Source organism: Euleptes europaea, chromosome 6 (genome assembly GCF_029931775.1).
Source record: "Euleptes europaea isolate rEulEur1 chromosome 6, rEulEur1.hap1, whole genome shotgun sequence".
In the NCBI taxonomy this organism is placed as follows: Eukaryota; Metazoa; Chordata; class Lepidosauria; order Squamata; family Sphaerodactylidae; genus Euleptes; species Euleptes europaea.
Window position 1 is genome coordinate 16,978,350 of NC_079317.1, and position 12,229 is coordinate 16,990,578.

Sequence of the window (12,229 nt, forward strand, 5' to 3'; positions counted from 1 at the left end):
AGGCTATCGTATTTTGGTCACATTATGAGAAGGCAAGAGTCACTGGAAAAGACAATCATGCTAGGAAAAATTGAGGGCAGCAGGAAAAGAGGAAGACCCAACAAGAGATGGATTGACTCAGTAAAGGAAGCCACAACCCTCAATTTGCAAGATCTGAGCAAGGCTGTCAAAGATAGGACATTTTGGAGGACTTTGATTCATAGGGTCGCCATGAGTCGGAAGCGACTTGATGGCACTTCACACACACACAATCAGAAATGTACCGTCAGGACGCCAGCTCAAGGCTGTGCCGGCGTGTCTGAGCTGTGCTGTCATGGCAGCGCCAAGAGGATGGCATGTGCATTCCAACGCCAGCGTCCATTCCACTCTTCTCCTATGGACTTTTGCCCGCGCGGCTCAGGAATGAGCTGTAAATGTAATGGCAGCCGCTGGGCCAACCCGTGGCCACCGATGTCTTTTTAGAGAAGAAAACTGCCTTTAGTTTGATGATTCTGCTCAAATGACCAATAGGTCTTAAGCAGGACCACTTAAGCAGGTCTTAAGCACAATGGCCAAAATATTTAATATCCTTTAAAATAGGCAGCCAGTATGTATATAAATTTGTTTGTTATTAAAATTCAGGAAGGGTGAGTGCCTTCTTTCCATTATCAAATGACTCAACCAGTCTCTATCAACCTCAAATAATGGACAATGAAAAAACAAATGACTTATTGTACCTATACTTCCAGATAACAAAGGCAGATCCCATTGGAAAATGGAACTGAAGAAAACAGCCCTTTAAAAATTGCCAAGGACCCAAATCTTGATGGGGTCGGCGGCATGGTGGCAACAGGCGATCTTGTCCTTGAAAAAGGAAATGATCGCCTGCTACCTCCACACTGCAGGCCTGATCAGGATTGGGCCCTTGTGGCAATTTTTAAATGGCTATGTTCTTCTCTAAAATGGTATCAGCGGCTATAGGTTGGCCCCCTGGCTATGATCATGTTAAAATTGGCCCACAAATCAGACAAACATGACTGCCATACATGCTGGCTTGACCATGATTTCTGGCACCTATAGTTTGCTTTATGTGAGGCTGCCCTTGAAGTCACCCCAGAATCTTCAGCTAGCCCAGATATGCAGAGGCACATGCTTTGTCTGGTGCCAACCACAGAACTCTTCGTAAGCTTCATTTTTTCCATTTTGCTCCTATGCCAAATTCAAGGACCTGAGTTTGACTTTTCAAACTTCAAATGTTAAGAGCTAGAACGCAACATCAGGAGAAGGCCTTGGCCTCTATGCCCTGTTTGTTTGGCCCTCCAGAGTAATTGGTCAGATAAGAGCGGCTTAGAAATCCAAATAAATAAATGACTAAGTGCCCACTGGGGGAAATTGGATGCTGGACAAGATGGACCACTGCTCTGATACAGCAAGGCTGTTCTTATGTTTTATACATTCTGTAGGATATGGAAAGAGAGAAAATATGATTTATAGTGCAATTCTAAACAGAATTGCATCATTCAAAGTCCACTGAAGTAAATGAACTAAGTCCACTGAAGTAAATGCATTTATAAGGGTTAGGTCTGCTTAGGATTGCACTGTTGATGTTTGTTCTTCTGAAGTTCTGATTTTTATGTTGTAAGCTGACGTTGATCTGGGTGGCCTAGGCTCAGCCTGATCTCGTCCAAAGCTAAGGAGGGTCAGCCCTTAGTATTTGGGTGGGAGGCAGGCACTGGCAAACCACCTCTGTTTTCGTCTTTGGTTTTGAAAACCCTGTGGGGTGACCATAAGTCAACTGTGACTTGACAGCGCAAAAGAAAGGGGGGGGAGATGACGTTGAGGACTTTGTAGAAGTATGAAGATAAATTATAATGTTAAAATACAAACAATCGTGTGTCAAGACAGCATTGGCACCCAGTCCCATGATATTACAGTAAGTACACTAAGCTTTCTAAGAACCATCCTGCTGGATCTAGTGGTCTGTTTAGTCCAGCATCATGTTCCACACAGCAGCCACCCAGTTGCCTTGGAGGGCTAACAAACAGGATGATGTTGCCCCCTGCTACTGGTATTTACAATGCAAAAATGTATTTCTGTTGGGTGCTGGTGTTTTTTACCCCCTTTCTTTCATCGCTTCTTCGATTTTTCCTTTGCTTTCCCTTCATATGATGTGATTCCCGTCTCCAGCTTCCAATTCGCTTCTTCCCCTTTTGCTAACAGTGCAGCACTTATTCATGGTGTGAAATTAATGGGCTGTATCCAACATTGCTCAGTGCTTGACCTCTGCACTCAACACCTTGAGTCCTTCTGCAGGGCAAACAGCCAGCTGAGAGGCCATGTTGCTTTCTTTTCTCTCTCCCACAGAGAAAACATTTGACCCCAATCTATGTGCATCGTTCTCAGCAATGGCAGGAGAGTTCTGTTCTGCTGATGGAAGGGCCTTCCATTGGTGGAAAACTTATTCTGGCTCCAGCCCTGACAGAGAGGGAGGGCATCTTGGCCATCTTCTGGGCATGGAGTAGGGGTCACTGGAGGTGTGGGGGGGAGGTAGTTGTGAATTTCCTACATTGTGCTAGGGGTTGGACTAGACGACCCTGGTGGTCCCTTCCAACTCTGTGATTCTATGATTCTATTAACACTGCTGCTTTTAAACACAGCAGAATGTTACTATGTCCACCTCTCTGGTGTTCCAGCAGTATCTGCTAAAGGCAGATCTCCTTGCTTGGGTTGGAAGTTCATTTTGGTTTACTCCTCAATTCCCAGAAACACAGATGTGTTGCTGCAGCACTGATCACTCATACGTCCTGGGCATGCAAACATTGCTGTAATGATCTCACAGTTTGCACAATTTGGTGAGGCACCATTGTCTTTAAGCTTCCCTCTGTGTATGTCCACGCTCTCTCGAACACTAAAATGGCAAAGAGTGAGAAGATTCTATATTTAATTGCTGTAGCCATTGCAATTGGAACCTTTGTCCCCGGGAATGTTTGCTGAGAACAGCTCTATTGACCGCAACGCAAGAAACCTGACAAAACTGCAAGCAGGGTTTTCTTTGTTGTTTAGCAAACAGTAACCAGAGCACTCTCAGCGTGTGAAGTTGAAACAGTGGTGGTAAAGCCTTAATGAAGGGCCGTGCGTGGCACATCAAACACAGGTCACACTAGGCCACTGTTGCGCCCAGCGAGTCTCCCTGTCCCTCTCACACATTGGTGTGCTCACGTTTATGTGTTCAGGCAGTCAGTGAGAGGCTCATTGAACCATTTGCTACATTTGTTCGCTCTTCTCCTCCAGTGTGTGTGAACAAGATCTTGGGGTACGGGTGGGACCATAAGTTAAATATGAGCAGCAGGTGTGATGCAACGACAAAAAAAGCTAATGCAATCTTGGGGTGCATCAACAGAGGCGTAACATCCAGATCACAAGATGTCATAGTTCCGCCGTACACTGCATTGGTCAGGACACACCTGGAGTACTGTGTGCAGTTCTGGAGGCCTCATTTCAAAAAGGATGTGGACAGAATGGAGTGGGTGCAGAGGAGAGCGACAAGGATGATCAGGGGCCTGGAGACTAAGCCCTAGGAGAAAAGGCTGAGGGACTTGGGAATGTTCAGTCTGGAGAAGAGGAGCTTGATGGGGGACATGATTGCTCTCTTTAAGTATTTGAAGGGCTGTTCCTGTTGGCAGCAGAGAATAGACTCACAATAATAGGTTTAAATTGCGGGCGGAAAGGTACCAGCTGGATATTAGGGGGAAATTTTTTTACAGTAAGAGTTGTTCAACAATGGAATCAGCTACCTAGGGAGATGGTGAGCTCCCCCTCACTGGCAGTCTTTAAGCAGGGGCTGGAAAAGCACTTGTCAGGGATGCTCTAGGCTGATCCTGCATTAAGCTGGGGGTTGGACTAGATGGCCTGTGTGGCCCCTTCCAACTCTAGGATTCTATTATTTTATCCTCACAACAACCCTTGTGGTGTAGGTTAGGTTGAGAATGTCTGACCGGCCCAAGGTCACTCGGCAAGCTTCCATGGCAGAGTGGGGATTTGAACCTGGGTCTCCCAGATCCTGGTCCAGCACGCTAGCCACTGCACCACGCTGGTTTTCTGTCTTCAGCTGGACAACTGTGCTGTAAGAAGTTAAGCTAGGGAGCATGGGAACGTGCTCCTGTAGAAATGGGTGCTGGGTCCTAGTGCCTGCCGCTAATGCATTAGCTGCCAGCACAGCAGAGCTTCTCGCCAAATGCCACTGTTACAGCAACCATGGTCTGTACCCTAACCACTACACTATACTGGTTCTTATGTGAGGGACCAGTCTACAGGCTTTACTGGGTTACTTAGTATACCCGCCTTCTTTGCTGAGTTCACGTTTCCTCTCCATTGATGGGCCAGGACCATGAAAGAAGCACGTCTTTTGAAAGCGGCTTAAACGTCAGCAGTGGAAATGAAGGAGGGGGGCTGTTGGCCGGCTAGCCCTTTGCTCAGCATGCGTTTGTCGGCCGGTGAATAATGGGAGCCGAGGGCCATTTCTCTGGGTTACAGGAATAGTTCTTCTCCTTAACTTGTCTGTCTAGAAGGCAAAGGGTGGTTTTCAGACAGAGTATTTCTCTTCCTGTGTTCTCTTATTTATCGCACTGGGAGAAAAATGTCTTTATGGCTTCTCAACATGCTCTCAGAAAGCCGAGTATTTTGAATGAATAACCGGTTTGTGTACTAAAAATAGACTCCAGCTCCCATCCCACCCCCCTCTGGTTATTGGCTAGTTTTTGAACACCCTTGGGCCATAATCTACAAATCCTTCTCCTTTGAATAGCTCCACCGACACCTGCAAGGCTCTTTCAAAGAGTATACTTATGGTTGTAGTATCCTCTGTATTGGTTCAGAGGATGCTTATTCATGCGCATCCCTGAAAGAAATAATTGTGTGCTTCTCTGTGCAGCGTTTGCTGGGGAGCGCATGAGGAGCAGAGTGTAAATCCTATCCCAGTTTTGTTTTAAGCAAATTAAAACAGTAAACCCAAAACAGATGTGTGCGTTCGCTATTGGGGTTTCACTCAACTGTGATCTTAGTGTTTTCATCCTGCTTTTTTTACAGCAAGTGTGACTTTAGAGACCATGAGTCTGTTTCCATTGGCTGTAAGCCAAGGTGTTTTGTAAACTGCTTTTGCTTCTAAATACCAAGCAACTCGGCATTGCATTGGGACGAACGAGACTCAGATGCATGCCATGGGAGACTGTCTGGTGTTTTAACTGTTAGATGTGATTGAAGCGAGCAATTTATTTTGTCAAAGAATATTCCCTCTACCATTCAATTGCATGTGGGTTTGTTTCTTTCAGGCGGTCAGGGGTGGGTTAGAGAAACAAGCAGAAGTTGAAGGAGAATTAGTTCTTTTTTTTGTTTCGCCTCTGCTAATACAGAGGGGAGTTAGTGTGGTTATTAATCCTTAAATGTTAATAAAAGCACTCCCACGTTTTGAGCAGAATAGTTATATTAGCGCAGCTGTGTTTGTCGAGACAGGAGCTACAGCTTGGATCCTGCGAACAGGTCCTGCAAGCGCGTGACAGTCGCTGTCACGAAGCTCGTTTCCCCTTGTGCTAGCACACCCATTTGTGCAAGGCGAGATTTTCCACGAGACCTCGTGCAAATGGGAACTCTGGTACAAGAGAAAGCAAGCCCCCCCCCCCCATGGCATGGACTATTTGGCGCGCAGAGAACTTGTTCACAGGATTCAAGACTGCGTGAGGAGGAGGCTCTTACTGTTTTTGCCCTATAAAGAGGTGTAAAGAGAGCCAGCGTGGTGTAGAATCACAGAATCATAGAGTTGGAAGGGACCACCAGGGTCATCTAGTCCAACCCCCTGCACAATGCAGGAAACCCCCAACCACCTCCCCCTTACACCCCCAGGGACCCCCACTCCATGTCCAGGAGATGGCCAAGATGCCCTCCCTCTCATCATCTGCCTAAGATCATAGAATCAGCATTGCTGACAGATGGCCATATAACCTCTTCTTTAAAACCTGCAGAGGAGGAGCATACGCCACCTCCCGAGGAAGCCTGTTCCACTGAGGAACCGCTCTGACAGTTAGAAAATTCTTCCTAATGTCTAGATGGAAATTCTTTTGATTTAATTTCAACCCATTGGTTCTGGTCCGACCTTCTGGAGCAAAACCAGTGGGTTGAGAGCGATGGCTTGGAGCGGTGGACTCTGATCTGGAGGACCGGGTTTGTTTCCCCACTCCTCCACATGAAGCCAGCTGGGTGACCTTGGGCTAGTCACAGTTCTATTAAGAGCTCTCTCAGCCCCACCTATCTCACAGGGTCTGTTGTGGAGAGGGGAAGGGAAGGTGATTGTAAGCCGGTCTGAGTCTGCCTTAAGTGGTAGAGAAAGTCGGCATATAAAAACCAACTCTTCTTCTACTACTACTTGCATCCTAAATTCTTGGAATATAATCTACTTTGCAGTGTGCATGCAGTGCTTGGGTATCGAGGACTTAACAGAGTCGTGATCCCCCCCCAACCCGGTCATTACAGCCCTGTCCTTCAGTGCCCATATTCCTCTGCACATATTCTACAAATCAGTATAAGTCGGAAAGAAGGCAGGGTGTGGATATAGAAACCACCCATTCCTTGGAGAGGTCCATTGGCTGCAGGCGCATTCACCCATTAGTGAACGGCCCACCTGTGCCACATGCTCATTTTCCTTGCAGATTCCACACATATACCCCATTTTAAGTCACGCTGAGTATATTAATGTCCGCAGTTGTAGAAGTAAATCAGCACCAAACCACTGTGTTCCACTTTCGTTAAATTCAATCTTATTCGTGTGATGTCTGGTTAATATTAGTACCCAGCACAAATGTTTCATGTCTTGTAAGATTTCATTTTAAATAAAGCAGTGTTCATCCCAAACTTTTCATTTCATAGAATCCAGCTTTGCATCTCCCCACTGCCTTTTTTGTCCATTTAGTATGTGTGCCGTCAGACTTTTCCAACTCGCTTAAAGGATGCTTGAATATTCTCTTTAATTTTTCATTGCCTGCCTCCCTGCATTCCCAGTATCTTACTTCCTGTTTCTTTCCTTCATTAATAATGAAAATGCTTTCTCTCTTAAGAAGTAAGGGTGAACCATTTTCATTATTATATTTCATTATAAGTAGGGGGTTATTAGCAAGAGAGGGTCGCGAGACACATTGACCTTCTAGATGTGATGTGAAGCGCATTTACTTTTCCCTTGATACAAGGAAAATGAAAGCTTTGTGTAAAAAATGCTGGGAACCCTAAGTACTTGTTTGCCCCTTAAGTATGTGTTTGCTCTGCTGCAAAGGTAGGAAGAAGCTGCCAACTGGGAAGGCCTTAAGAGGGCAGTGGACATATTCATGGAGGATAGGGCTAGCCATGGCTACTAGTCAAAGTGGATACTTGTCATAATGGATACCCATTCTCTCCAAGATCAGAGGAGTATGCCTGTTAGGTGCTGTGGAACACAGGCAGGATGCTGCGGCAGTTGTCTTGTTTGTGGGCTTCCTAGAGGCACCTGGTTGGCCACTGTGGGAACAGACTGCTGGGCTTGATGGGCCTTGGCCTGATCCAGCATGGCTTTTCTTATGTTCTTATGAAGGTACATGCTAGGGCCACTGGCCAGTTTCTGATAGACAAGCGGGTACTCTGTGTTTATAGAGTTCTGGTCCCACAAGGTAATATGTAAGCTCTTCAGCAAGTATATGGATTATGTGTGTGTGTGAAACACTGATTCGTTATGCCTAAACCAGTGGTTCCCAAAGTGAGCAGTACCGCCCCCTGGGGGGGTGGGATTACCTAGGGGGGCACTAAGAGGCAAGGGGGCAGCAGGGTGGTGCTAGAGGTGGGCCCCTTCAACTGTGTTGTTCACTAATTTACAATAGATCAAGCTATGGCACCATGCTGGCAAATTTGGTGGAAACTATCAGAATTTTTTTTCCAGACTTTGAAGAGCTGGTACCCCCAGATCAAGTTCATCAGTTTTGTTGAATAAATTTCAACTAAAAAGTTTAAATTTGATTCTGAATAGATGTGCAATTAATTGTTGCTGTTTTGAAATTTTATTCTTATTATCTTCTTTAGGGAGTCTTGCAAGCCCCTATTTTGAATAATACTTTTTATAGGATAGGGTAAGGGGCGCTGGGGTTGAGTTTGTGGAACCAAGAGGGCCGTGACCTGAAAGGTTTGGGAGCCACTGACCTAAACCATTAAAAAGATCCTGCGTGCCTTTTCTTAAAACTTACTGAAAGGAGCCTGGGAATTCTGGTTTGTTTGTTTTTAAGGCTAGGTAAAATGAAAGTCAGCTTCTCTACCCTCAGTAGTGAGTGCTGCCGCTGTATTGGTCCAGAGGGTTGTCAGAGAAGTCCTGCTAATATCATTTCAAGAGGGGTAGTTTTTTGGTCTGCAACAGAACAGCTAGATTCGAGCCCAGTAGCACCTTAGAGACAAACAAGATTTTCGGGATATAGGTTTTCGAGAGTCAAAGCTCCTTTCGGATCTGACGAAAGGAGCTTTGACTCTTGAAAGCTTATATCCTGAAAATCTTGTTGGTCTCTGAGGTGCTGCTGGGCTCGAATCTAGCAATATCGTGTTAAGAACATAAGAAAAGCCACGCTGGACCAAGGCCCGTCGAGTCCTGCAGTCCGTTCACACAGTGGCCAACCACGTTCCTCAAACAAAACACCCTCTGCTTTTATGCTTGTGGACGTGTGCCTATATTCTGAGTAATTGCTGGCTCGTCGTATGACTTAATCCCTCCACCCCACCCCGCCTCTTACTCACTGGACCCTGCTGTCTTTTCTCACAGTGATCGTCCGAGCTGCCGACTGTAAGAAAGTTTATCAGATAGAGCTCGCCTTGAAAGAGAAAGTAATCATCCTCATCTGCGGCCGGAACCATCATGTCCACCTGTACCCGTGGTCCTGCCTGGATGGATCCGAAGGCAGCTTCGACATTAAGCTCCCAGAGACGAAAGGCTGCCAGCTCCTCACGACAGGGACGCTGAAGAAGAGCTCGTCCACAAGTTTGTTTGTGGCGGCCAAACGGCAGGTCCTCTGCTACGAGATTCACAGGACTAAACCTTTCCACAAAAAGCTCGGCGAAATCCAGGCTCCGGGCAGCATACAGTGGATGGCGTTGTTCAAGGACAGGCTCTGTGTAGGCTACCAGTCCGGTTTCTCTCTGCTGAGCATCCAGGGGGAAGGACAATCTGTGAACCTGGTAAATCCCAGTGACCCTTCGCTTGCATTCCTCTCGCAACAGTCCTTGGACGCCCTGTGTGCTGTGGAGCTCAGCAACGAGGAGTACCTGCTTTGCTTCAGCCATTTGGGAGTGTACGTCGATGCGCAGGGTCGAAGGTCGCGCATGCAGGAGCTCATGTGGCCTGCAACTCCTACTGCCTGTAGTATGTATATGTTTTTTCTTCCGTTGCTTGACTTGTCTGAAAATAATCAGCCAACTACTTTCTTTCTTAACAGTTAGAGGGTTGGATCCGAGCGGTTTTTCCACCGGTGGAAAGGGGAAGGTGGGGTTTCCCTCTCGCCACCAGAAATGGCTGTGCTGGGGTTCATGGGACCTGCATGAACAAAAAAATAATGTGTCACAGGAACTGTAGTAAGGAGGAGAGATGGATGAGATTGAGCAAAAACATTGGCTGGATCCAACCCAAAGTCTAAATGTTACTTGGACAAGATAATTCATTACTTTAGGTATGACTTCCCCAGGTTTTGTGACCACACATTGGCTGTCTTCATACTGCAAATCTCTGTGCTTCGCGCTGCAGACCTTTCAAACAAATCGCTGCTTGTGAATGTGGAGAATGAGTCTGGGTTATTCTCAGACTTGCTCCCTTCTGCTGTCACTCACCACTTTTGGAAGTCTTCAGTCTTAACTGCTTTTTTTTTGTTTATGTCTAAGCTGAGGGGCTTGGAAGCAGTTTCTTTATCCAAATGTTAGTTTCTAGGCAAGGCATTAATGTCTGGTTGATTGAATCACCCAGATGCACTGCAAATTGTGGCTGCTTCCCAGATTTCTGATACCCAGGCATGAACACATGAAGCTGCCTTATACTGAATCAGACCCGTGGGTCCATCAAAGTCAGTATTGTCTACTCAGACTGGCAGCGGCTCTCCAGGGTCTCAGGCAGAGGTCTTTCACATCCCCAACCTGCCTAGTCCCTTTAACTGGAGATGCCGGGGATTGAACCTGGGACCTTCTGCATGCAAAGCAGATGCTCTACCACTGAGCCACGGCCCTTCTCCATCTTCCCTTCACAATCTAACCAAACTCTAGATAGGATACAACCTTGTGTGGACTTGGAGGAACATGCTCCATTGAAGGCAAGATAACAGTAAATTTATACATTCCAGGAAAGCCAGTCTTCAACTTCCATGTAAATAATTTGTTTCCACTTTCTTATAATAAATAGACTGTCTTAACAACCCTATCCAGACCTGTTTTTTTCAAGGAGCTCAGGGCAGCGTACGTGTACCCCATCCCCCTCAATTTTATTTCATGACAACCTGTGAGGTAGGTTAGGGTGAGAGATGGTAGCCCATGGCCACTCAGCAAGCTTCATAACTAGTGAAAATCTGAACACAGGTCTCCCTGGTCCTAGTTTCACTATGCTACACAGGCCCAGGTCAAGAAGATGGAGAAGAGTTGGTTTTTTATACCCCACTTTTCTCTTCCTTCAAGGAGTCTCAAAGCAGCTTACAATCACCTTCCCCTCCCCACAGCAGACACCCTGTGAGGTAGGTGAGGCTGAGAGAGTTTGGAGAGAACTGTGACTAGCCCAAGGTCACCCAGCAGGTTGCATGTGGAGGAGCGGGGAAACAAACTTGGTACCAGATTAGAGTCAGCTGCTCATGTGGAAGAGTAGGGACTCAAACCTGGTTCTCCAGATTAGAGTCCGCCCCTCCTAAACACTACACCACAGCGGCTCTCAAGAAAATAAAAGATAGTAAGAGTGTTCGGCTTGCCTTAGTCACTCTTCTGTTTTGGTTTAGGTACAAAGCTGATGAAAAGAAAAAGGGATATGGCCGAGGCTGCATGACTTCAGTGCCTGGTTTAAAGAGCTGGAGCGAAAAGCTTTACTGGAAGGAATAGAGGGCTGTCCTTTAACTTTGCACACTTTGGTCGGGAACGCTGCCCTGTTAGGGCCAGCAGCCCTATTAGGTAGGTTAGTCTGAGAGAGAGTGACTGGCCCAAGGTCACAAAGTGAGCTTCTGCAGCAGAGTGGGGGATTTGAATCTGGCTGTCCCAGATCCTAGTCCAACACAGCAGCAAACCTTGCACCACGCTGGCTGTGTGGAAGCTCCGTGTTCAAAGCCATACAGCTTCCGTACCCAGAAGCCGAGGACAGAAGCAAGGGCTGTTGCCTTCAGATTGATCACAATTAGAAGCACAATTCCAGACCTTTTAGTCTAATCCAGCAGGGTTTTTTTTTTTAAAGGAGTGGGGGGCATACCGGGTTTTCGAGGCCTGACAAAAGCACAATAAATAAAACCACTAGACGTTAAAAACTTCCCTCTAATTCTGTACCATGAGGGATCCCATCCTGAAGTGGGAGGAACCGGTTACTGTGATTCACCATCAGTTACTCTGGAAAGGACTATTTTGGAGACCACTTCCCGGGGTCTCGAGACATCACACTTCCCTTTGGAAAAACCCCACTACTTCTTGAGTTCACACTCTTTCCTTTCAGGGACCAAACTGGCTAACTCCAGCACTTCCTTCCTTTATCTTCATTATTTACTCAGGCAGACTTGACACCGAAGAGGTCTCTCTGCCTGGCTGCAGCTGAGACAGAGAAGGCAGTCGAGGAGGGCCTTTTGGTGCTTCCAGATCCTTCCATTCTCTCTTTCTGGTTATCTTCTGTTTGGAAACTCAAGTCAGGTTTACATCTCTCAAATGGCAGCCAATTGAACATAAGAGCATGTAAATCTAGATAACTGGGCAACTGTGTGTTTCTGAAAAAGAAAGAATATCTGAAGCATAGCTTGTTGTTTTGACTACTAGTGGTGGTGGAATGTGCCATCAAGTTGCAGCCTGCGCCATGGTGACCCCACTGGGGTTTCGAGGCAAGAGACATTCAGAGATGGTTTGCCAGTGCCTTCCTCTGCATAGTGACCCCGGACTTCCTTGGAGGTCTCCCATCCAAATATTAACCAGGGCTGACCCTGCTTTGCTTCCGAGATCTGATGAGATCAGGTTAGCCTGGGCCACCCACTTCAGGGGTCTT

At 46.6% G+C, this 12,229-nt stretch overlaps 1 protein-coding gene across 2 annotated transcripts in view; it reads left to right on the plus strand.

The window, feature by feature from the left end:
• CDC42BPB (CDC42 binding protein kinase beta) overlaps window positions 1-12,229 on the plus strand; it is a 149,593-nt gene that overhangs the window by 126,666 nt on the left and 10,698 nt on the right. For both annotated transcript variants that reach the window (XM_056850682.1, XM_056850683.1), the window contains one exon: window positions 8,795-9,391. In XM_056850682.1, coding sequence (XP_056706660.1) covers window positions 8,795-9,391 — 597 coding nt within the window. The remainder of the gene's footprint in view (window positions 1-8,794; window positions 9,392-12,229) is intronic.